A 27,311-nucleotide genomic window follows, 5' to 3' on the forward strand; every position below is an offset into this window, starting at 1 on the left:
TGACAAAAAGGGAATTTCTTAATTGCTCTTTTCTTCATTTCATAGTAATAGCAGAAAATACTTGTCTCCACAAGGATATTTCAATCTCAGTCATTTAACAAACATTTTCTGAGTGCTTATTAATTGCTAAGAATGTCTGAAAGTCCTGTGGAGACCACACAATTTCTCCCATTAAGGACTCACATTTTACCCAGTGGGCGTGTCTCTGGTTCAACCTTCTCACTGGTTCTCCTCACTCCTTCCTTTCCCCAAAGATGGCATCTGAATACAGAAGGAAGTTTCATAACATCTGCAGAACAGTGTTTCATCTGCACTAGCTTCTGGTGAAGAGATTCTTATCAGTTGGTTCTTGGATATTGACTTCTATCCCCCCATGAACTGTTGCAATGTTACATGGCTCCCATGGACACTGTATTCTGTGCATGTGTCTTCACTCCCTCCAACCCCCTTATTATCCATCTGATATTGAGAAATACTGTGGCAAGGAAAATTTATATTAACAAATAAAACCTTAAAAAATAAAACACAAATATGTATGTATCTCTGGACACAGATCTAAGCATTCTAAAAGCAGGAAAGCTACACCTGAACAGGTGTAGTGATATTATAAAATCAGCAGCAGAAATTATAGAATCAAAATCACCCTTAAAATTCTTTAAATATGTGCCTATGATTTTGTGTGTATTACCCTGAATGGTAATATTTGTGGGTTAATGTATCATCTTTATATAATAAACTTTCCATGTGAAAATATAATTTTAGTGTTTTTGTTTTTAATTACATAAAAGAAAACACGCAGTTAATTTTTGGAAGTCAACTGTATATATACTGGGACTGCATTCTATGTCTGTATAAAAGCCATGACTTTTACTGCCTTCTCCTGTATCTCCTTTTATTTTTTTGTGCGTGACTCAGCTCATTGAAACTTATCCTTAAATTATTCCCTATTTTCCTTTCAGAATACTACAGAGAACAAAAATCAAACTTCTCTCATCTACTTACTCTGTAGCCAAAAAACTAGAATTAGACACAGCATCTTTAGTGTTTGTGAATAATTGGCTGTAACTTCTCTGTAACCTTCTATTTCCTCAGCTTCTCATTTAAGGAGCTAATGAAGTGATTCCCAGAGAATGTTTCTTACCTTTTTCTTTAAGTTATATAAAAAGAAAATAATTATTTTACATGGGCTCAAAACCTAACAAAAATTATTGTTCGGGGTGCTGGATATGTCTATATATCTATATCTATATATACCTACATGCACACATTTACAACATTCACTTCCTAACACCTGCCCAGAGCCACAACTTATTTTGTACTTTCATACTCCCAAGCTCTGTTGTGATGAGCTGGATTACGTTGAAGATACAGAATTGAAAACATTCAGAAAAAGAGGGTACATTCACTCTACCTAAAAATCATTCTACCAAAACCAGCCATTTAAGAAAAGCTCTTGAAGGATGGGGGAGGTAGGGAAGGAGAAAGTGGAAAGTGAAGAGAGAGTACTATTTAGGTAAACAGAGATGTTGAGAGTTTTGAGCAAGATATGGAAGCAACTACCGTAAATGAAATTTGGGGGAGACGTTGAAACAGGTATCTTAGAAAGGCCACCATGGATTTTATGGTGGAATATCACTGACTACCACTGTTACGTTGTTTTTCGTTATTTGTTAATGCTTTTGAACTGTGTTCATTTTGAAACCTGAGGGTCTACGGAGACTGCCCCTATATGTTCTGATCACAAAGGAGAAGAAGGGAAAGGAGAAGGCAGAAGTGCTGGGGCTTGAAGCACTGAGAGTGGAACCCGGGAAAGGGAGGCAAGAAGCAGCACATGGAGAACCAAGCCTTTGTAACGTTTCAAAGTCCCTAAGCGCTGCTCTTTATATTACCTCTTTTAATGAGGCCAAAATAATGAAAGATCATGACGTGTAGAGAAAATTGTTGTTTGAAAATTTCATAGCTATCCTTAAGCAATTTCCCCATTATTCTGTTTTTCTAAATATTCTCAGACTCCTCCCCTGATGAAGTGTTCAAGAAAAATTTAAGCACAGGTTTTTAAGGTTGTTCATTATTATCTTTGAAGCTTTTTGAGTCTTAGGCCTGACCTATAACTTTCTGTATAGGACTTTAAGATCATGCATTTGTGAATGTGTGTACGTTATGTGCGTGACATCACACCACCTTAGAATAAGAAGACTTTTAATACCTGTGAAACTGAAGGTAATCATCAATCTGATCCACTAAACTTGGAACCTGCCTTCAACCAACAAGCTCACTTTAATTTTTGCTACAAAACACTTGAATGTCCTCCAAGGGTCACAAAGCTTAATAAGATATTTGCCCCAATTGTTTTATCCAGTTTGAGTTTGAGCTGGTTAAGACGAGTTAAGACCATGAACCCTCCAACTGGGCCTGCGGGAGTGTCGGATCAGTGACCTTTTGACGTCAGAGGCATAAAACTCCACCCTCAGAACATACTAATGCCACCATTTTCTGAACACCAGTCCCATGAAGAGCCTGTAGTTTAGCTGCACCTTTTTCTTATCTCCAGTCACCTTTCCCCACACTCCCCATGCCTCAGCTTTATCCCACAAACATCCCAGGTCCCTCGCCTTTGGGGAGGTGGATCTGAGATTTGTTCTCCCATCTTCTAGTTGGATGCCTCATGAATAAACCCTTTCTATGTTGCAAACCTCAGCATCCCAGCGTTTGGCTTGCTGGTTTGGTAACATCTGCCAAGCACATACCTTCCCTTTCCTCTTATTCCTCTCCTCTCCTGTCTGTACTCCTCTCTCTCCTCTTTCCTCTATCCTTCAAGTTCAAGTCTTTTAAAATTGTCAAGGAAGTAATTAAAAAAAAAACTATTCTTGTTTTTATCACAGTCACACTTCAGTTTTGATTACACAGTAAAACCTTATTTGATTACCAAATTCAATAAAATATAGTCACCATTTTCACACAGAAAATTCATCCTAATTATTGAGATGAACCAAAATAAAATTCCTCAAAATATGTAATTTCCAAACAGAAAACAAACATCCTGAAATAAAGAGAATATCTGAACTTTGTATATATTTTCCAAAAGTGATTGCTTTAAAAGGAAACCAATTATTTAGTTGTACAATTTCTGAATTACTCATATATGCATTGCATTAATCCCTTGTGTTTAATTAAACTGGGCACGTTTTGCATAATCTTCCCATAATTGAAATTGTTACATTTTTCTTCATGATATTTTAAGTAGTTGTTTATGATTTGAGGTTGACTTCCTCACTGTTTATTACCATAACCATTGTGAGTCTTTGTTGTCATTCACCTAATGAAAGCTTTGGCATCGTACACTTTGACCTTTCTAGCAATTAAATCGGCCATGATAGTATGATTCATCTTACTTGTACCAAAAGTATATTTTCAAGGAGTCAAAACATGAAGAGCTTCATTATGACTACTTTTTACTTTACAGAAAAGGGGGAAATAGTAAATAGTCCTTATTTCAAATATTCCTCAATCCAGTAACTGTTAAAAAATATTTTTTACAAATTAAAAAAAGTACATTGACTTCTTTGTTCATTTTGACTTAAAGGTTGAAAATCACTGGCATTTGACTACAATGAAGATTATTTTAAAGTAACGATCTGATTTCTGTGCAGAAAATGATTTTTCTGATGCAGTGCTGATGACAATGTAGTACCTACCTCTTTGAGGTACACGCTGGTTGACATGAGCTCTGAAAATCCAAGTTACACCCGAGATTCCATTCTCCCACGGTTACTCATTTGGATCCCAGACATGTAGGACCTGTCTGAAAGAGACACAGGCATCAAGTGGGGCTCCACCAGTGAATCATCCCTTTCATGTAACGAAACCGTAGAGGGAAGGACAGGGAGGGTATATTGGTTGTTAGGAAAATGTAGATTACTGGTGGAAAATAACATCCTCCATTAATAAGCTCTGAGGTGCGACTCATATAAATGTCCTAATTTTTAAGATTGATGGGAGCATGAAGCATTTCTTTACATGACAGGTCCCAACAAATGCCTGCCGTGTAGAGGACCACATATGGTTTTAGAATGTGAGTTTATAAAGAAGGTGGAGATCCCAACTCCATCTATCACGTCTATATATATATGTCTGTGTGTCTTTTAGTGCTCCAGGAAGTGTCTTGACAGAGAATCAGAGCTGGACAAAGCAGACTGGATCTGAGTGAGCCAACTGGCACCATGAAAATATCAGGTGTCTTTCTGCTTCTCTCTCTGGCTTTTTTCTGCTTTTTCTCAGGTGAGTTTTTTTTTTTTTCCCTTAAAATTAAAATCCAATATTTATACTGAATTGGAAGTGACAAGTGAATTTGTCCACCATATTTCAAAATCCTAACAATTCTGATCTAAAAGACTAACTCTGGGACATCATTATCTCAATCATTAATTATGATTGTGATGATGAAAATGGTCATTGTAATGTTAAAAATAACTTTTATTTGTTGAGCATATACTATATTTTAGGCATGTACTAAGAGTTCTTATGCCTTATCTCCAATGTACATAGCAAGGTATTCATACCCACATTCCACATACAAGAAAACTGAGTCCTGGGACCTTCCATGTGTGGTATATCATTTTCTGTGATAAAAGAAATTGAATTTTCCTGCTATCAGAGATTTTAAATGCCCAAATGTGTAAAAACAACAATTTTTTAATGAGACTGAGAAGATGGGTAAGTCACTGTTCCCACAAAACTGGTCATATTTTCATAAACAAATATGTTTAGAAACACGCAAAAGTGGTTACAGGATTTCTGTGATATAATAGATTAATTTTGATTACTAAAGCCAAGTAATTTGAGTAAATGGCTTAGTCAACTGGTGAGATGACATAAAAATAGATCAGACTATATTAAAATGTACTTGCAAAGACAGTCTTAGAAATTAACCGATATCCTCTTAATTGCTTTTCTTTACAGAGACAAATTGATCTTTTAATTCAATCTGGTTGACTAATATCAACAAATACTAATACTAAAACAAGGTTCCTTATAGACATGTTGGCATTTGGGAAAGCATAAGTGCCTAACCTTAATGCTGAGATCAAGAGAAATGAATTTCAGTCCTGGCACTTCTATTTTATAGCGGCGTGCTGTTTCTGGTCTCATTTTCCTCATCTGTAAAATGGGGATGTAACATGAATAGCCCTAAATGAGGAATTAAATGAAAAAGTACATGTAAAATGCTTAGCATAGGGGATGGAACATAGTAAGTGTTTAACAAATGTCTATTAATTTTGCCATCACTAAATTTTAATAATGAGAGTACTAGCTGGACTCAGGCACTGATATTAACCTTGCTTCCACATTGACATTTCATGCATATGAAACTTTGGACAAAATCTCTCCTCTTCTGAGAGATTCTGAGATTTGTATAGTGGAGAATGGCTGAAAACTGTAATCATGAGTCCTCCCTAGTCGTAAAAATTGGTTGAAGTGGTTCTAAAAAGGTACATTTCCAGACTCTATTTTCTCTTATTTAATGGAACTTTTCAAGGGGCTGTCCTAAGAATTTGTATTTTTAATAACGACCCACACTGTTGGAATAAGGTTGGTAGCCACAACAGTAGAAGATCACTTTTTTTTTTTTTTTTTTTTGCAAATTTTGCAAAGCCCCGTTTTCTCCTTATCCACATTAACAGAGAATGTACCTTGAGGTATTTCCAGCTGTCTTCCCATAAGTGCTAGCCACACTGGAGAAGACTGCATTTATCCGTGTACTTTCTGTCACTGAGGTGACCTTGGGCTTGCGTGTGAGAGGTACTGCTGGTGTTAGGAGGTCCACAGAAATGGCCAGAGATCAGAATTCAGCAGCGTGTATCAGGAATGAACCTAACACTTTTATTATTTCAGTATTTTAAACCACTGTGCTAATAAGCCACAACCTAAAACCACACAGATGATCACAAAGATGGAAGGAGGGGCAACTGTTATTTATGAACTTTTTTCCCTTTCAGGAGTTTAGAGAGATGTAGCAGGAAAAATGAGTCACAGGAAAAGAAAATGAGTTTGTCCTTGCCAGTCTAAATTTGCACCAAAGTCTTTAAAGCTGAGTATAAAGGGCAGAAGAACAATTTTGAGCTCAAAGAACAAACAACAAATCCAATCCCTTCCCTCAACTGCCTGTAACAAAGGCTTTGGGGAGGGACTAAATGCACTGAACTTTGGAACATCAGAGTTAGAGGGAAATTTCCAACACAACTTCTCCAAAAAGAGGCCAGAGATGATAAAGTAATTCCCACAGTAGATTAGTGATGGGCCAAGACTTAACATGACTCTCCAGAGCCTTAAACTATTTCTCTCAGCCCAACCCAACCTCCAATAAATATTAACCCATCACCGTCCATGTCCACACAGCACTTTCCAAGTTTCTACCATTCCCTAAGAGGACAGTCAGCGTAAAAAATAAAACAACCATACCATGACTTATCGAGATGCCCACAAACCAGGACAAGTATCATCCCAGGCTTTGGTATTTCCTAATTTTGCAAATCCCCCTTTTGGCACCTTCAGAAATTAGTGTTTGGATTTCATGCTTTTTTCTTTTTTTTCCAGGTATCTTCAGTCAAGGAGTTCAGGTCAGTACGTATTTTTATTTATTCTTAGGACCTGGGTGGTGCTTGGCTGGTATTTTCTGACCAAAGAGGTTTGTCTACGGGTAAAAGAGCAAAAAAATGAACAAGCAGGCCAGATGCAAAAATCAGGAGATATTTCTTTGTTTTTTAACTACAGTCTCTCTACAAGAATACTGTTCTCAGTTTAAAAGAGGCGAAACACCCATTCTCAGATTTTGTTAAAGTAAAATGAATACAAATCAAAGTAGGTTGACTGTGTGGTCACATTCATGTTCTTTCACTGATTTCACTGTGTGATCTCGGGCAAGTTACTCAGCTTGTCTGAGCTGTAATTTCCACAACAATAGAAAAGGAATAATACTATTTACCTCATAGAACTGGATTCAAATCACATAAACTATGTGGAAGCATTTGGAAAACTATAAAAAAATTAGTTATTGATTAATAATTAACAGCTTCTGAAGGAGTTAGGACAGAGGTTATCTTTTTTTTTTTTTTTTAGAAGACAGACAACCAAGAGTAGACAGAAAACTTGTTCAGTTTGGATTTGGACTGAATATATATAAACTGGCTCAATTAAACGTAAATACAATTTGGGTTAAAAATTGGAATGGGCACAAATTATCTTTACTGTTAGCTGATTTTTTCCAAATTAATCCACCAACTTTATTTTCCAGTTTTCTTCTCCTAGTTATCAAAAGACAACACAAACAAGTGGTATTTGCTCTGCCAAACTCGCCCTTGCTTCCATATTGAACATTAATACCTGACCTTGGCTCTGGTCCTTGTTTGCCTTGATGTGCCCAAGAACCCTTGGCATCAAAATTTTCCAGACACTGCTGCCAACTAATAAGAGTTGGCAAAGAAGTTGAAAGATATTTTCCAACTCTAATATACCTACTACATTGCTTAAGGCTCTTTCTCCCCCCAAATTTTAGCATCTCAGAAATTGGGATGTCTCTTACAATGAATGAAGCCTTACATTAAATGCCTGCGTGTGTGTGCACGTGCACGCACGCGATGCATGCACATGCTTGTGTTCATACCGGCATATATAATTGTACATCTTAAAATTGATTTCTCCTTATGTTTAAATACACATGGTAGCCCGGTCTATGTTAAATATCAAAACAAACAAACAAGAAAAGGACGTAAGATCTGGCCAATATATTTTATATCCCATTAGGTGGTAAAATATGATAGGACCACTACTCATAAGTTTTTAAAATATGGAACATAATCCTAGTTTTCTCATTAACACAAATTCCCTTCTTTGGGCTTTGATTTCCCAGACTGTTAGTTACCCAAATTTACAATAATCTGTTTACTGATTCTATTTCTTTAGATGGGCCCAAGTCTTATATTCTGCTTGCTTTAGGATCTCCTGCAGATGCTTACTAACTAAGTAGATCCTTAGGGACCATGCCAGACTTACTGGGTAATAATCACAGTGGGGAGGTTTTAAATCTCCATTCTAAGAATCTAGTGCTGGCTGCACTGACTCTGGAGGGCTCAAATATATTGGCGACAATACAGATGAGTCCCAACATGAATACTTGCTGCCTGTGTGATTGGAAGAATGTCTCTTTCCCTTCTCATTGCCTTTGTTTCCGTATCTCTAAAATAAACAGTTGGATTCAATGGTCTCTAAAACCCCTTCTGGCTTTAGGCATCTGAATCAGTATGAACCGCATGCCTTGCCAAGACTGCTGTTTCTTTGCCATTCAAATATAAAAGGCAAAGAGGGTGGCACCTTTCGGAGGACATCAAGGCTATCCTTTCTCTTCCACATGCCAGGAGAGAGTAACAGTACCAATGGCAGGCAGAAGAAGTTGAAACTAACCTTAGGAGCATGTCTGCCCGAGTCTGATCTAGCCAAGACAAACGGAAGGAAGATTTTCTCTAACACTCAAGTCATTCTTTTCATGCCAAGAAGTCTCTTCATTATGAAGCATCTGATGAGACATTATAGTTAGCAGTCTCAAGTACAGGGTTGTACAAGTTCCCCATTCTTTCAGAAATATTATTTAAGTGACACAAAAAGCACATTCCAGGACTTCTGCAAGTCATGGTCCTATAAAATCCTCCCTGGAAATATAAACGACTAATATGCTACCAACTCTTTAATTTGCCATGTAGGAATATTAAATAACATAAAAATAATAATATAATAATTTAAGAATGAAACTATTTACTGTCACCCGCCTTCATGAAAGAAATTGCAGTGTAATACTAAATGCTTAAAAGTCATAATCTCAGAATAAGGATAATCATTTAGCCTGGATAAATTTTGCTTTTACAATCACTTAACACCTTGTCTTTATTTTTCTAATTTCCTTTGTCAGGCTGTATATTTGAGAACCATATACTTAAAGAGATTTTTAAATGAATATTCCAGATTGGAATTAATATAACAGACCTCTCAAAAACAATGATTGGCAACCATTTGCTTTTACAGTAATTTGGGGGCTAAGTTTAGTTTTGTTTGTATTTTAAGATAAATATATGGTAAGTTTTAATACAGTTAGTGAAACAATGCTCCATGATAAGAATATGTATGAGACTGTTCATTTTTCCTAAATAGCTTGAATTCACTTATAATTTTCAATCTGACAGGCTACCTAAATACAAGTTGGAGATGTTAACTAGCTTCTGCAATTTACCTTCAGAGGAAAGCTGAGGGCTTAGAAAGAGGACCTCGCTGACTCAAGTTTACCAACAGCAGTAAAGGCAGCATCTCAGGAGCTCTGACTCCATAGAGAGCGAGCGTCCAGGGCTCCACGCTACCTCTAACCAGCACCAGTTCACGTCAAAGTGCTTTGAGCCGTGTAATCTTCTAATAAATACACAATAGTGTTCACTAGCTTCACGTCTTAAGCAAAGAAGTAATGAAAACAGTAATTCAAAATAAGATAACTTCTCTCCACATGTGGAAGGGACATTGAACCTTGAAGGAAATGGACAGAGAGAGCAGTCCTGACTGCGTGGGATCAGGTCAGACAAGTTGAGGGTGGGTGTGGACTGTCAATGTGGAATTGGGGAAGAGGACTTGAGCTGAAGAAACAGATGAAAGGTGACACTTGCAAGGGGATAGAACTGGTGACATTTTAGTCTGAGGGCAGGTTAATAAACCTGAAGATGGGTGCTGTGATGGAAAAATGGAAAAATTAGAATGTAAAATCAGTATGGAGGGAAAAATAAAGTTACATACTGGGCATAAATGAATATTAAGTAGTATGAATCAAGCTTTAACTAAAGATAATCTTGCATATTTCTGGCAAATAGAAGCTGGAGCTTGAGATTTTGATAAAGACAAGAAAAAAAAATTCTAGGACTCATTCATATCACCTGGGACAATATATGTTCTTAGAGAAAATCAAGCATTTAAAATTTTCTTGAAAATGAACATAATGAATACTCAGGAGAAAACTAGAAAAGACAATAAAAAGGATAGAGAAGAAACAGCTGGAGAGCCAGAGCACTGACATACACACAACTCGGCAAAGAGTTTTGAAAGGTGGGAGTGCTCAAGAGCAGCACATAACATAAAGAGATCATGGACATTTTATAAACAGCCAGGGGAAGTATCCTGTGAGGTGTCATTTTTAGAGCAGTTCTGGTAGTGTGGAGGGAATGTGAAGACAGGGGAAGCAGAAACCAAGTCAGGAAGGGGGTAAGGAAAACTGACAAAATAAAGAAGGGAACTGATTTAACCCCATAGGCAGTATTTTTCAGGAAAGGGAAGAAGAAATGAAGTCCTTCATCTTAGGTATGTGTGTCTGTGTGTATTTGCAAATTTTCATTGGCTTTATCTGTAGAACTAAGATACTAAAGTACCAATGATGCTGACTCCTTAATTGATTTAATGACCACATAAGCTTACTTTACAGCCAAGTTAAATGGTTTTGTAGTCACCATTAGCAACGACGACTAATTTGAGTACCCAAAGCGTCACTCTTATTCCATTTTAGAAAGCATAGTTCTTTGAAAAACCACAAGGGGGCAGGCTGATACTAAACATTGGCACCCAAATGCCTAGACGTCGTCTCTGGAAGCTGGACTATCTAAGGAAATAAACGGAGGCGCTTGTTAAATCCAACACCAATCTAAAAAAAAAAAAAAACCAAAAACCTTAAAAACTTTTTTTAAGCTAACTAAAATAGGGTAGGAAATAATGGGCGCAAAAATTCTAGTATGTGATATGACTTACATGGTTAGTGTTTATTATAGCAATCTTCTAATGGATACTTGATACTTCACTAAGTGTTTTTGTAGCATTTATCATGTCAACAACCCTAGAACATAGGCATTGTCAGCCCCCAGATAAAGAAGTCAGGAATGTAAACTCAGAGCAGTGAGTGTTTGCACAAAGTAATGCAGCCAATAAGTAGGAGAAGCAAAATTCAAACCTAGGCTAGTCTAATCCCATCTACAAGACAATACCCCAGAACCACAGAACCCTGGGGCATTTCAACTAGACCTGGGGGCATTTCAACTAGACCTGGGGGCAGGGAGGGAGGGAATATTTCAGCTCTCCTAGATCGCCCAAATGCTTCACAGAGGATACTAAGAGAAAAGATAATCCTATCATTACCCTTTGTCTAGACCTGCTTGACTTCCACTGAGAAGCCAACTGTTTGGATTTCAATTAAAGGAGTCTAAAATAAAAAGATAAAAAAGGAGAGGAAATTTAGGCAGTCAAATGGTATTGCATTCAGGAATCAGTCTACCTCTTTCAGGGATGGGAGCTGTGGGCTCTTTTCTAGTCTCAACGCTGATATTCCTCTGCTTCACTCTTTGCTTCACAGAAGGGCTGGCTTTGCAAAGGCATTCTTCACCTTCCCCAACCTCCAGGGCTCTCACAGTGGCCCTTTTCTGTCCTCAGTCACCATGTGAACATTTTTCACACAATGAGTGAAGAGGATCTTTTAAACATAAAGGAGGAAGCATTTGGGCAACAGATGTTATTTCTCCCACCCAACTGAAGAACTAAAGAACTAAGTTAAGTTGCTCTACTAGAAAAAAGCACTGCTAAATCCTGGATCATCAAAGCTGATGCATCCTTAGAAACCACCTAGTCCGATGGTACTTGGCATTTTTTGAGCCACAGAGCCTTTCAGAATGTGATGAGAGCTACAGCTGGGGCAGGCCTACAATGAGAAGCTTATTTTCTACACTCCTCATCCAGGACTATTTCAAAAATTGTACACTGACTTTCTACAACTCTCAGGTGGCCACGTTTCATCCTTATAAAAACCCTGGGGAAAGGCACAGTAATTGTTTTTTGTTTGGTTGTTTTGTTTTGTTTTAAATTTTTGCTTAGGAAAATTGAGGCACAGATACTGAGTACTTTGTTGAAGGTAACACAACGGGCCAAAGGCAAATGGCAGAACAAATTCTGACATGATTCCGGAGCTTCCTTCAGGGATCGTGGAAGGCCAGGGCAATTTAAAAGTATGAAATGCATCTACGTTAGGGAGGTTTGTTCATATGCCATTTGGTTGATTTGGTTTTATTGACTGAAATCCTGTGTTCTTCCTGGTCTCACTCCCAGGGCGGTGGAAGGGGGAAGTGGGTTTGGGGAGGGAGGTGAGATCTAGAAATTCTCAAAACGAAGACCCTCCCCAAGAGCCACTTCCATATCTGCTTTCTGAAGGACAAGAGAGGCTGGATCACAAGATCAGAGGGCCGGTGGCCAGGGAAAGGTGGCTTAAGGCGGCATCTCTTTCACGTAAGAGAATTTCTTTTTTCTTTTCCTTACCCTATCATGGAGACCAGGTCCAGTATTTTTTAATAATCATTAGCTTATTTGCCAGAAACATCTTTGCCACAGGTGTTTTTCCGCCCTGACTAATTAAGCCGTAAGGGATGTAAAAGACACACTAACTGGCTGATGGTTCCAGTTGACGATTTGGAGTCAGCTGGTAGACAGTTTGCTTTCATTACTCCATTAATGCTTTCATTTCCCCATTTTTGTATTACATAAATCTTAGCCCTCTTAATGGTCTAGATGTGAGGAGTAGACGTGGTGGTCTTAAAATAGCGGATGATAACAACAATGTATACTTGCTTGATAGAAAATGCGGTGATAAAACTTACTTGACAATATACCAGGGACAAACAGCAACATGGAAGCTTTCACAACACAATACAAAGCCGAGTAACAAATGTGCATCCTAGTATTTGGGGAAAAAAAAAATGCCTCTCTTAATGAAGGCAGAAATTCTGGCAAAAAAAGAAAAAAAGAGTGCAATGTCCAACAAGGAGATAAATCAAGCAAAAAAAGCTATAATATTGTGAACTAAAGATTTCAGAGGCAAGTGCGTAGGTATAACCCACAAAATAAAACTGGAGATTTGTGCAATATTGCCATAAATCTGCACACATTTAAAATGAATTTAAATAGTCTGTATTTTGCAATAAAGTCTTTTTAATTTTGTGGTGAGAAATGAATTTCATTATACTCTCTCTAATGTCCCTCTTTACTTCTAGTAATTTTATCTTATAAATCAAAATTGCCTTATGGTTGGTTAGCTATTGATGAAAATGTGGGGGAAATGCTTGTGGCAGAGATATTCACAGCAAAGATGTTTACGGCGAAATTACCTAGAACCTTTAAAGACACCCTTCCCTCAGTTTCCACATGGCTTGCGGCTTGTCCCACTGGGGCACTGGGCCATAATTACCTGTCCTCTGCCTCCCTGATGCAGATAAGATAGTGACCTTACTGACGTAGTGTTTATAACCAATTCCTTTTTCTATCACCAGCACCCAGCACTGTTTTCCAAATACTAGTTACCTGTTAGCTCTTTGTGAAATAAATGAAAATATCTATAATGACTCTGTGGTTTAAAGAATTTTCTTGACTCAAGCACACAATTATAAAAGTGTACAGCCAGAAACTCTGGCTTTGGGTTTAGGCCCTGGTCTGCTAACCAGAAGGCTGAAGGGCCCTGCCAAGACTTAGAAGAGGTTTGTAAGGTGGCGTGCCCACAGGGAGCACGCGATCCTGAAAGCAGAATGCACCAGACGGCTTGAGCCCTGGTCTGAACTGGGGGATGGGTTGGGGGCAGTGGGGGTTGGGGGCTGGAGGCAGCTAGGAGAAGCTAAGCAAGGCTGCTGCAGGTGTGGGAGGCTGTGCAGGGAGGGCCTGGGCCTGAAGGCAGAGTGCACCGACTGACTGGCTCAGCCTACAGAGGGAGCTGGGTAGGAAAAGGACTGGAAGCTGGCACGAGAGGGAGAGGGTTAGTAGGACCTCGCTGGGTGTGGTGCTGACAACCCAAGGGTGAATGTTAACCATAGAAAGGGCCGGCCCAGGGAGGAGGCACTTAGGAAGGGATATGGGGGAATGTGAAGGGGGTGCTTTCCTTTCTAGCTGAGAAGATCCCAACAGCAGCCTAGGGTGACCTGCTTGCACCCTATCCAGCCACGGCAGGGGGAGAGGGTAGGGAGGGCAGAGGGAGCATTCAGGGCCGGTCCCAGCTGTGCCATCAACTCAGTGTACTTGCCCGACCATGCCATGCGGCAGCCCTACCTGCCTGAGAACACTAAGGTGACAACAAAGCATTTAAGCTTAAGGTGGAAAAAAATAAAAGTGTACATGAGTGACAAATACAGAATGCATTAGCTTTGGGGAAAAAAAATCCTATAGTTTATAATGCCTTAAAGATTCTCCAGCTTTTTTTTTTTTGAGACTTAAACTAAAGATGACTCTCCTGAAAGTAGTACGGGAGGATGTGTTATCCTTACGAGCAGTGGAGAAAGTGGGGCTGTAGGTAAGATTACAAGGAGCCTAGGTATCTTCTACTTGACTAAGCCCTAAGAAAATCTCTGGTACTCTCTCTATAGTAGAAGACACCAGATTTCAACCAAATATATCAAAAGGTATATTTAAGATTCTCAGATGCCTTAAATCTGATATATGTGATAATATTTTTAAACTCAATCGTGTGACTTGCTGGGCATTTCCTCATGCAAACCTGCAGAGGGCTTTGTCAGTTTACATGGTTTGTTAATACCATAAACAAGCGATTCCTCTCACCTGTGCCCATACAGTCCCCCAATAAGGAATTTTAATAAAGCCTACATGGCACGACTGTAAGTGTGGTCAAGGGTATAGAGTGACGGTTGGTCTTTATTTCTCTCAACGAGGATGTGTTGGAAATCAACCAGAGTACATTGTTTGGAAACTCAGGGTCAGCAATAAGGAGTAGGTTCAAGCACTGGTCTCAATGCTTCTGGTTGTGTGGCATTGGTGAGCCACGTAATTTTCCTGAGAATCAGCATTCACGTCTGTAAATTGGTTAATATAATATTGTTCAGTGTGCATCTCAGGGTTATTATGAGACTCAGCCGAGTTAATCCATATGAGAGGAGTTTGGATATTATGTAGCAATTGATAAATGTAAGATGGTATTATTTTAACGGAGCTTGGATGGGGTAAAGTGTGGTCCCTCTACTCATGTTTAAATGTCACTTCATTCCACACAGCTGCCATTTGAAGGACGCCAGTTCTACCTGTTGCCTGTACCCTGGAATAAGATGGCTCAAATGTCATTTGCACACCAAATATTGACTCAATTGACATTGGATTGAAAGGAATCTTAAAAGTCCAGACTTTTTCTGAGAGACCACTATAACTGAGGGGACACGTTGGTAGCGCAGGCGCTATCATTCCTTCTGCAAAGCCCACGATGAGAATTATTAATTGGTCACAGCATGTGTTCTCACCGAGGTTGGACACAATCTCAGAATCCTTCAAAATAGAGCAGCTTAGGCAACCATTACTCAGTTATCACAGTGGTCACAGAAGTTCAAATTCCACAAACTCTGGGACAGATTAAGTTAACACAAAGACACTAGAATTTTGTTTTCAAGAGACAGTGAAGGGACGCAGCAAGTCAAACTAACAAGCTATCAGATAACAACTGGAAGCTCCTTGCAGTGATTATCCGTATATTTAAAGCAATGCAGAGGAGTGCTATGGGGTTACATTAATACAGTTTAAAAAAAAAAAGCCATTTAAAGACCAAAAACTACTCTCAATTGGAACAATTTTAGTGTTGAAGCAAAAAGTCATACCTATAGCTTTTGCTTTTCTCCGTACTTAAGAAGCATCTGCCTTACATCGTTAACTTACTGCTCAATACAGTAACTGTAGAAATGTGTTTCCTAGTTCTTAAAGAAAAAGTCTTAAATATGTTTAATATATTCTAGTTAGGCAGATAAGGAAAGTGATTTTCTGTTTCAGGGAACTTTACATCACAGCTATATACAACACTGTATATAAGTTTAAGTTTGCTGCCCAAGCTTCCGTTCTGAGGGGCAGTCCCGTAGACGGAATGCATTAACATCAATGTCACTGTGCTTACTTTGTTAGGTTGACTGTGGTGAGTTCCAGGATCCCAAGGTCTACTGCACTCGAGAATCTAATCCCCACTGTGGTTCTGATGGCCAGACATATGGCAATAAATGTGCCTTCTGTAAGGCGGTGGTGTAAGTATCACACTCACCAAACCTCCCTCGCAAACACAAACTTCTAGAATAAGACTATGACACTTTCCTTGAGATATTCTAGAAAGTTCTACACATACCCACCAACAGAAACTGAAGAAGTAAGCTTCAGGCAAATAGGTTGAAAACAAATGGGTCAAAAACAAACTTAAAAAATTACATAATAAATTACCTGAAAACAATTTTAGTTATTTTACTTTGTTATTATTCAATTTGACTCAGGGAAATTTTTACAGATCTTTAAGAATTTTAATACACTGTCTTATTTTTTCATTTATCTCTGATTAAAATTTCAGTAATTTTCATCCAGTGATGTTTGTTGTTGCTGTTAATAATTTTGTAAAAGATGACAGAAATTCTTAGAGGTGTAGTCAAGTTTGAAAATTCATCAAAGTCAGAAACATGGAAGACTTGAGTAAAATATTTTTACTGATGATAAATTTTCTCACAAGTTATTTTCAGACATTTTATTTTATAACAGCTTAAATGTTGCTAAGGCATCATTCTCTTTTAGTCTGATAAAAAGAGCCTTCCAATAAAGAATAGAGGAGATTATCCCTTATTATTCAGACTATTCAAACTTTACAGATAGTAGATATATTAGGAAGATTCTATCAAGGGCCAATATTTATTGAATTTGCATGTTCATAAGAAACAACAGGTACTGTAGATTTTAGCTAACTGTGAGATTCCTGATGAATTGCAATTTATTATTAATAAAAATTTATTTAATCAATCACTCTTTTGGTCTGATTGCTCTAAAAGCAGGGGGATTTAACCCAGATAAAAAGTACCTCACTTCCAATACCATTCTCATCATTTTCTTGTATTAGAGTTTCTTCCATGAGTGCCTTAATTTCCCTCAAGTTAGCCATAAAGTTTCTAAGCAAAAGGACTATATAACTCCCTATCAATAATAACAGGACTAAGCAGATAGAATGATATTAATAAATATTGAATCAATACATAATACATACATGCCTACATTTATATGTAACATGACTAATACATCAACACCAAAATTTTCCCAAGAGAAGGGCAGTAGGGTCAGGGGAGGCTTGATTTAATATCTGCTGTGAAATTCCAAATGCTCAAATATGGTTCAACCTCCATCAGTTAAGAACTGAGACATTATAGTCTCTTTGCCATTATTTCTCCCGTCACTTTCTACCTTTTCCAGTTGTGCACATTTTTACTCTCAGATAATGAACAGTTAAAACCAAAAGGTCTAAACCTTAGTAAAACTCTGAAGTTTGTTTAAGAGTCATGCTTTCTGCAGTTAGGCCAGATGTTACTCTGAGTGTGTTTAATTAACCCCTGCCAAATCACAGACACAGATGTGTGTAAATCAAATGACTGCATGGACTGCGACAGAGTTAAACCTTCTTCCAGCCTCTGTAATGAATACGAATGATACTGCACTGAGCATCATTTGTGCTTCTTTTTTATAGGAAAAGCGGTGGGAAGATCAACTTAAAGCACCCTGGAAAATGCTGAATCAGAACCAGTGTTCTCTGCTGACTCACCAGCTCGCTTGTCCTTCTCTCTTGCTTCTGCTGACTTTTCTCTAGTGACTCCCCTCAATTTATAAATATAAATACACTCCTACTCTGCCTGGATTTTGGGGAGTTCAATGCACTTCCCTTGATTTACTTGTCAATAAAGTAAATTCTGTAGAAGCATTGTTTGTGTTTTTACTTCATGATCAAAAAAATACAGATACAATATGGATTATTAACCTAGCATAAACTTGGATGAAAAGACCTGTTTTTCTGATTGAAATCAATCATGTAGTCACTGTGGGATCCTGGGGAAATTCCTTCCCCTTCTCTTCTTCTTGGAATTTCAATGTGAATAATGAAGGATTTTTAACAACATAATCATATGTTTACTAATACTGTATAATATTTATTATTATTAACGCTTAAGAATTATAGGTTCTTCCCAATTCCAGGAAGAGTATTTTATATAAAAACAAAACATTTATCCTTTCTAGACCATAGTTTTCTAGTCTCTATAGAATGATGGATTTGGACTATCCTACATAAAGACATACTTTATTTGGTTTCCCAGCAAAATTGAAGGATTTAACAGACGGAAAGAAGTGAATGAATATTCAATAACTAATGAAGAGATGTAAAGTCCCTGAAAGTGTGCACCTTAAAGAATGTAGTTAATTGACCTTCATCATGGAATAATAGAACTGGATGAAACATGAGGAATCTTATCACTGGAATTTGACATAACATTGTAAAATGATTATAAATCAATAAAAAATGTTAAAAAAAAAAAAAAAAAGGAATCTTATGGCCCAGAGGAAGTTTAATTATACTGCCAAAGAAAAAAAGTTCCAGTCTGTAGAAAAGTCAAGGTTAAAACATAGCCCTTTTGATAATCAACTCAGTCTCCGTGTTGTTGGCTCAATCCTATGAAGACAAGTTGGATATAAAAATATCTCATTCTAAGCAATCGAGTTGGAAGTACTGAGAAGTCTCCCTTTGAGTAGTCACATTCAGTAGAGCTTTGTTTACAAATAGCATCTTCCTGGGTGAACTCACACAGAAGACTTCTCTAGATGCATTTACTAGGTAATCAGCCCTGTGTCAGCAAGCGTTTACTGAGTGCCTACTCCAAGGCAGGCTCTTTTCTCAGTACTTGGGATACAGTTATGGGTGGGGGTGAAAAAGGCAAACAAAAACAAAAACAAAAACAAAATCCTATCTTAATGAAGTTTACACTTCAGGAGGGGGAAATAGACAAAAACAATTAACATAATAAGTGAATAACATAGTAATACTTGGGGAGAGACAGTGGCCAATGGCAGCACTAAGCCAGATGGTTAGAAGGGTTCTAATTGGGAAGACAAGGAGATGAGGGAGTTGGCCAAGAAAATATCTTGTGGAAGAGCAAAAGCAGCAGCTAGAACACAGTCCTTAAGGCTGGAACATATCTGACTTGTTCAGGGTTCAGCCAGGAAGCAATGGTGACTGAAGAGAAACGAGTGAGCGGGCAGATTATAGGCGATAAGGTCAGAGAGCAATGAGCTCAAACCATGAAAGATTTTGTAGTCACTGTTAAGATTTTCTCTTTTATTCTGCTGTATAAAATATGCTAACTATAAATATTAAGATCATATTTCTGCTTACAAAATCTCAGTTATATTTTACGCACATAGGTGTTAGCCTTTATGTATTTAATTGAAGATGGCCTAACCCAACTGGGGGATGTGTCTGATATTTAGATAAAGAGCCCGAGAGTGGATTGGGTTATGCTAGGGAAAATAAACACCTCCTGCTCTTTCGAGTGTGGGCTGTGTACTCTTCCATGCTTAAAGATTATTCCCCTTGCTGAAAAAAAGTAACCACATAGTATATAATTAGGGCAAGGCGACAGTAAGAGGGTGGATCCTTGAGTCACACTGACCAGAACGTGAGTCATGGCTCTGACGTAAGCTGTGTGTTTTTGAACAAGTCATCTGACTTCTTTGTATTGGGATTTATTCATCTGTAAAATGTGGATACTAGTATTTACGTCCTAAATTTATTGTGAAGAGTAAGAGAATGATGCACATAAGCACTTAGTCTCTGATACGTAACAAGAGCTCAAAAATCAGTAGCTTTTATTATTATGTTCTGCCATCAATTTCAGCATTATACTGTCTTTATAAAGCACTGGTCAGGATATTTTTGCTCTTTTTCTCAGTATTTACATAGTTTTTAAAATGTCTATCTTCTGTTCATTTAACATTTTTGAAAATTCTGTTGAAATGCTTTTTCCTCCTGTCATTTTTATCTGTGTACTAAATTCCCTGCTCCTGAGGAAAATGAAGCCCTTTTCTGCAGTTTAGTTTCTACTCCCTGAAGTTCCTTAGCTACTCTGATGTCAACATGTACAGCACTATGTATGGTTTGATGACTGAATCATTGTGCATTTTTGAAAGAACTACCTCTCCACACAGCACACTCTTCCTGTCCTACTCACACGGTCCCCTCCAGCCGGGCCGGGTTCCTGCTGGCTGTCCACACAAAAGCTTCCTTTCCACCACTTTGCCCTTTCCTGCCACCTTCTGCCACTCTATCTGTCCTTCCTCCCTCATACAAATCTCTTATCTAAATCTTAAGACTTCCATTTATTTCAAGGCTTGTGTCAGGTGCCATAAGTACGTGAGCAAAACAACACCTCATATCTAGTTCTGAGCTATTCTTTGGGTATGAAAGGGAAGCACATAAAAAGCAAAAGGCGGAAGACCAGGAATCATATGCTTCTTAGAAAGAAGAGTCAAGTCATAAATAAGAATCAGCACTCAAACTACAAGCGTTTGGGTTCAGCAATGTATACCGTCTGTCAAATCTCAGTGAATACGCAGTTAAGATTTATGCCTGTCATAGTCTGCATGTTTTATATCAAAAAAAAAGGATGTAAACATGTAGTCTAAGCTATAATATACAGAGTGAAGTTTAATATCTGCAATTTACTTTGTATTGCATCAAAGATGGATTAATAAACAGATAAACGGAAAGATATGGGATGAAACAAGTAAAATGTCATGGTTCAGTCTAGATGATGGGTTTCCAGGGCTTCACTATAAAAGTACTTTAACACTGCTGTGTGCTTAAAACTTTTCCTTAAAAATGCTTTTTTAATGATTTTTTTTTAACCCAGAAACTCTGCCAACAGGAGCAAATATTCGTAATCCTGTTTGTGTTCCTCATTGTTGTGACATTAAGGACAGAACACAATGTTTCAAGTATAGTTTGTACTCTTCTCTTCAAAGCGTAAAAAACAATTTCTTTGATCTGAATACGTGTATCTATCATTACACCTTCAGATAAGATGGGAACATTGTCAAAACTGGGTCACACTAAACTTATAACCTCTAACTATCCTCAAGTATTTTTTTTTCCACGCCAACTGCTGCCAAGTCATCTTGGTCAGTTCTTCTCCTTTTCACTGGCTTTTTGAAGCTAAGTTCCTTGCAAATACGACGCAGTGTGTCAATAATTGGGCTTAAGTGAAGGGGCCTTAGCTGGGGGCTTTTCTGTGCCAATGTAAAGGTTTCTTGAAGTGGACATACAAACTCACATGCACACTCTAAAATGAAAAGGGGAACAAGAAGGGGAAAAGGCTAGAGAAAATAATAACTATGATAAAGACTGAAATCATTCACCACTAATAAGGGAACCAATCCATTTACTTTTTCCCCTGGTCTATGTGGTAAGTGCACAAGCATTAACATATTTAAATTCAGCAAGAGCTGTGAAACTGTAGCCCCTTTTATAAAAAGGAAGCCTAAGGTGGAGAGATACAAATGACTTGGCCATGATCTTATAGTCAGGGAATTTCAGGATCTGTATTTACTCAAGATGGTTACATCAATCCATGTTCCTAAACTGCCTTTCATGTAATCATAGTAATTTGAGCGACTTGGATGTAAGGGGCTGTGTTAGAGGGATTAGTCATATATACCTGTAGACATCATAAATAGAAGTACTCATATTCAACAAAGGCTTAAACAAGTATGTGGAGAGGGTGACATGCATGTGCCATAATACCTAATATGTGAACAATTATGTTAGTTTTTTGTGATGAGGCTACAGTTCTGAGAAGGCGTGGTTCCAAGGGGCTACTAACTCTAAACCAGGCATTTAGTGAAATGCTCTTTCTTTCTCTGACTTTCCTTTTTTTCTTTCCCAGCGCTGGTATCCATGACTTCACAAAATTTTGGTTAATTACATTTCTGTGGCTTGACTTAAGAGGAAGTAGAACAGATTTTTCCTTCTTTGGTTGGAAAAAAATTTAGACCTAGCCTAATAAGAAAAAGGTAGCTTGTAGACTCACTACAGCTACCCTTTAGATTTGGTAAGATTCGTTTACTAAAAGCATGTATATATAAAGCCCAATTCCATGAGTTTTCGTATGTTGTGCTTCCATTTTCATTTGCCTCAAGTTTTTTTCCCCCTTTTGACTTTTCCTTTGACCCCTTAGTTTCGGGAGAATGTGTTTGTTCTTTAATTTCTACATAATTATGAATTTTCCAGTTTTCCTCCTATGGATTTCCAGTTCAATACTACTATGATTGGAAAAAATACTCAATATGACTTAAATTTTTGTAAGTTTGGTAAGACGTGTTTTGTGCCTAACATGTGATCTATCCCAGAGAATGTTCTCTGTGCACTTGAGAAGAATGTGTATTCTGCTGCTGTTGGATGGAATGTTCTGTTTCATCTCATTCATATCTTTGGTCCATCTGGTTTAAAGTGTAACGCAAATCAAATGTTCCTGTCTGGATGATATTTTGTTGAAAGTATGATGCTGAAGTCCTCTACTATTACCATACTGCTCTCTATTTCTCCTTACAGTGCTGCTCATATTTACTTTATATATTTAGATTCTTCAATGTTGGGAGCATTTATATTTATAATTGTTATATCCTCTTGATGAATTGCCCCCTTTATCATTATATAATGAACTCCTTTATCTCCTGTTAAAACTTTGATGAAAGAAATTGAAGAAGACACAAATAAGTCGAAAGATATCCTGTGTTAAAGGATAGGAAGAATTAATATTGTCTAAATGTCTATGCAATCCCTATAAAAATTCCAATGGCATTTTTTCACAGAAACAGAAAAAACAATTCTAAAATTCATATGGAGCCAGAAGACTCTGAATAGTTGAAGCACTCTTAACAAAGAACAAAGCTAGAAACACCACCCTACATGATTTCAAATTTTATTATAAATCTATAGTAATCAAAGCAGTATGGTACTGGCATAAAAAAGGACACATAGACCAATGGAACAGAATAGAGGATCCAGAAATAAACACACATATGTGGTTAACTAGTCTTTAACAAATGCACCAAGAATACACAATGATAAAGTAACCTCTGCAATAAATGGCACTGAGGAAACTGGATATCCATGTGCAAAAGAATGAAATTGGACACTTCTTACAAAACACACAAAACCAACTTGACATGGATTAAAGACTTAAACACAGGACCTTAAAACTCCAAGAAAAAAAACCCCATAAACTCCTAGGAAAAAAAATAAGGATATCTCCTTGACACTGGCTTTGACAATGATATTTTGGATATGACACCAAAAGCAACAAAAAGCAAAAGTAAACAAGTGGGACTACATCACATTAAAAACCCTCTGCACAGGAGAAAAAAAAGGATTAACAAAATGAAAAAGCAGCCTACAGAATGGGAGAAAATATTTGTAAACTACATACCTATTAGGAGGTAAATATCTAAAATATATAAGGAACTCATGTAACTAAAAAGATCTGATTAAATAATGGGTAGAGGAACTGAACAGACATCCAAGGCATACAAATGGCCAAAAGGTACATGAAAAGGTGTTCAATATCATTAACCATCTTAAAAATGCAAATCAAAACCACCATGAACTATCACCACAGAACTTTAGGGTGGCCATTATCAAACAGCCAGAAGAGAACAAGTGTTGACAAAGATGTAGAAAAAAGGGAACTCTTGTACACTGTTGGGATTGTAAATTGGTACATTATGGAAAACAACACGGAAATTCCTCAAAAAATTAAAAATAGAACTACCCTATGGCTCAGCAATCCCACTTCAGGGTATACATCCTAAGGAGATAAATTCAAATCTCAAAGAGATATCTCTGCTCCCATGTTCACTGCAGAATTATTCACAATGGCCAAGACATGAAAATAACATAAGTGGCCATCGACAGATGAATAGAGAAATTATGTATATATCGTTAAAAGATAAACTGAGGCACATTAAAATTTACAAGACTTCATCTGGGCAAAAATCCATTCAAATCAGCCAGGGCCAAACTAAAAGTAGTTAGGAGTGCTTTGCTGACAGACACTAAGGGAAAGGCTTTTAAAGACAAGATGTGGTGGAAATGTTCCGTATCTTGATTGTGGCGGTAGTTTCATAGGTGTACACATCTATCAAAATCCATCAAATTGTACATCTGAAGTATGTGTAGCTTACTGCACAGAAATTATACTACAATAAAGTTGTTCAAATTTTTTTTAGAAAAAGAATATGTGCAAGCAAAGCAAAGAACTTATCTGAACAGCTACAGCTTAAGTGGTTATCTTGTTTGGAGAATTCTAGTTGGCAGTTAGTGATTAGTGTTAAGTTTCGTGCGGTTTTTTTGGATTCAATTGCACTAACTCTGCCTTAGCTTCGGGTTTGCTTACTACAAAGGCTACCAAGGCATTAGAGCCACGTCAGCATAATCGCCTCCTTATTTAATTACTTTAACAATATATACAATTGAATATTATTCATCCAAAAAAATGATAAGAAAATCCTGCCATTTGTAACAGTAAGAAGGAACCCAGACTTCATTATGTTAAATGTAACAGCCAGACACGGAAAGATAAATATTGCATGATCTCACTTACATGTAAAATCTAAAAAGACACAGAACCAGAGGAAAGACTGGCGGTTGCCTAGGGCTGGGTGGGTGGGGAAAGGGTCCAAACTTACAAGTATAAGATGAATAATAAGTTGTGGAGCTCTATTGTACAGCCCAGTGACTACAGCTAATAACACAGTATTGAAAAAGTATGTAAGAAAAGGATGTAAAGGCATCTGCTGAGGAAAAGAAACAGTAGTGGGAGAAGGTAACCACACAATTCTCAGGTCAGAGCCACAATGACAGTTACCTGAGTTATTTTAGTTTTCATATGAGTAATCTGACAATAAACTCTATTCTCAAGTTCCCATTACACAGAAAACTATTGCTCACCCAATAAAATCTCACTCATTCTGTAGTAATAATCTTGTTAGATGTGCAATGCTTTTGAAAACTGTTTTATAGGCTAAAGCAGACATCATTAAATACTTTCTGAGTATTTTAAAAGGCGTTGAGTCCCTCCTACAGGTGTCATAACTATAGGTTAATTTCTGGGACTTACTGAAAACCTTCATACTCTTTTACGTAGGTGAAACCAGCAGAAATCTCATGAACACATCACCATGTACCATTTCATTTTGACCATTCTCAGGACACTAAGCTTTTTGTTCCTGAAATCCTAGAATCAGGAAAGAGATTTGCTTCCGCTTGCTAATAAGCTCTTTATATGCCTGGTTTGAAGGAAACTGTTGCACCGTGGTGCCTAGGTGAGCAGTACAGTACTGCGGAAACACACTGAGAGGGAAGCCCTGTCTGATGGAAATGTGTAGGCTAGCCGACTAAGCAAAACAAAAAGATGGCAAAAGGGAATAATCATTCTTTTCCATGAATTTCCTTCTTTGCTCCTCCAGCTCAAAGGTCATCCCTTCAGCAGGGGACTGGGCAACCTTCCTCCTTGCCAGCAACCCTCTCCTTGCCAGCAACCACTCTGTGCGCTGGTACACCTGTACTGTCAACGGTCTGTCAGTTTCCTCCAGGAGGCAGAGCCCTTGGAGGAATTGGATTTGGAGCTAGAAAGATGTCTTTTGTGTGAGTCCTACTACCAATTATGGGTTAAACGATAATTTGCTAAGCCTCAACAGTGTCACCTATACAATAAGAATAAGTTCACAGCAAAATTGAGTGAGAAACAGACTTCCCACCATCAACCTCCCCACTAACCAGGTACATTTGTTAAAATCAATGAATCAACATTGACACATCACTATTAATCAAAGTCTATAGTTTAAAATAGGGTTCATTCTTTGTGTTGTAGATTCTCTGGGTTTTGACAAATGGGCTGTCGACATGTATCCAACATTATAGTATCATACAGAACAGTTTCACAGTCCTAAAAATTCCCTTGGCTCAAATATTTATCCCTTTCTTCCCTTGAAGCTTTGACAATTGATCTTTGTATTGTATTATCCCTATATGTTTGCCTTTTCCAGAATGTCACTTAGTTAGAATCATATAGTATGCAACTTTTTCTGGTTTTGGGTCTTAATTTCAACGTAGAAGGGGAAATTTTGCCCACACCACCGAAAAATTATCGGACACTGGCTGGGTGTCCTTAAATTCAACTCAATTCTGACATTACCTACTCAGAGACAGCATCAGATTCTACAGGTTAAGGGTTTAGTCCTACAAGACTGATTCCTGTCCCCAATTTCAGAGCCCAGTCACAAGCCCAGGTGGTTACCTGGGCTTCTGACTGGTTGCCTGAAATTTTTTAATGTGCAATGTGAGAGCTGTGAGTTTCAGTTTTATTCAGGGACATTACTGAGGACTATAGCCCAGGAACAGCCTCTCCAATAGCTCTGAGGAACTGCTCTGAAGAGGCTGTGTGTGTGTGTGTGTGTGTGTGTGTGGTTTTGGCTAAGGAGTACATGCAGTCAAGCTGTAGCTTTCAGAAGGTTACTGCTAGTTGTAAGGAACAGGTAATCTCAGTTAACGATTTTAGTGCTTTTCTAAGCATGGGAAGATGCAAAAATCTAGGTTCATAAAAACTTTTCCTGAGTACATCTAATTATCTAAGGGCCTGTTTTGCCTGTTTTCCCAAAGTACAAAGTGCCTCATCCTGTTCTTTGTCCTCAATTCCTTTCAGAATGTACCGTAGGTCAGCAACTGCTGTGGCTACTGACTTAACCCTTGTAGAGCTGGATGGTGGGCAATGTTCTTCGCTTTACATTTACCAGCAACAGATCAGATCAACAACCCCATCCAACTCAGGATGCCAAGGGCAAGTCCAGGTTGTTGCCTGTACTACTAACCACCAGGTATACAGCAGAGGTTCCCATGACCCCTTCTTTGGGTTCAATTAATTTGTTAAAATAGCTTTACAGAATTCAGAAATATTCTAATTGCTAGATTACTGGTTTATTATAAAAGGATATAACTCAAAACCAGCTAGATTGAAGAAATACATAGGGCAAGATATGTGGGAAGGGAGAGAACTTCCATGCCCTTCCAAGTGTGCCACTCTCCCCAAATCACCAACCCAGGAGCTCTCTTTGGGTTTTTATGGAGGCTTCATTTCATAGGCATGATTGATAAAATCATTAGCCATTGAAGGCTGATTCAGTCTGCAGCCCCTCTCCCCTGAGGTCAGTGGGGTAGAACTGAAACTTTCAATGCTCTAATAACATAAGATGCAATAAGTTAGAGAGAATGAGTTGTGCGAATGAATATTTATGTCTCATTTGAGAACAGAAGACTTCACTTACTATTGCATACTCAGAAAATAATTTCCTAAATAGGCTCCAATGCCTCACAACACTAC

The 27,311-nt window shown here is 37.9% G+C and overlaps 2 protein-coding genes across 3 annotated transcripts in view; one reads left to right on the plus strand and one right to left on the minus strand.

Annotated features, from left to right (window-relative positions):
• Positions 1–27,311, minus strand: part of LOC102512215 (sperm-associated acrosin inhibitor) — a 269,442-nt gene that overhangs the window by 86,096 nt on the left and 156,035 nt on the right. Inside the window, exon 13 of the transcript XR_004318792.1 lies at positions 3,696–3,802. The gene's annotated coding sequence lies outside the window, so the exon portion shown is untranslated. The remainder of the gene's footprint in view (positions 1–3,695; positions 3,803–27,311) is intronic.
• Positions 3,884–17,805, plus strand: SPINK6 (serine peptidase inhibitor Kazal type 6). Of its 2 annotated transcripts, none has more exons than XM_014559912.2 (6): positions 3,884–4,072; positions 4,147–4,278; positions 6,595–6,617; positions 12,271–12,345; positions 15,994–16,109; positions 17,579–17,805. In XM_014559912.2, the coding sequence occupies exons 2-6, from the start codon at positions 4,221–4,223 to the stop codon at positions 17,622–17,624; spliced, it is 318 nt and encodes a 105-aa protein (XP_014415398.1). In that variant the 5' UTR covers positions 3,884–4,072; positions 4,147–4,220; the 3' UTR covers positions 17,625–17,805. The 2 variants fall into 2 exon arrangements, with proteins under 2 accessions (XP_014415398.1, XP_032332968.1); XM_032477077.1 differs by having other exon boundaries at positions 3,901–3,956.

This window comes from Camelus ferus, chromosome 3, assembly GCF_009834535.1.
Source record: "Camelus ferus isolate YT-003-E chromosome 3, BCGSAC_Cfer_1.0, whole genome shotgun sequence".
NCBI lineage: Eukaryota > Metazoa > Chordata > Mammalia > Artiodactyla > Camelidae > Camelus > Camelus ferus.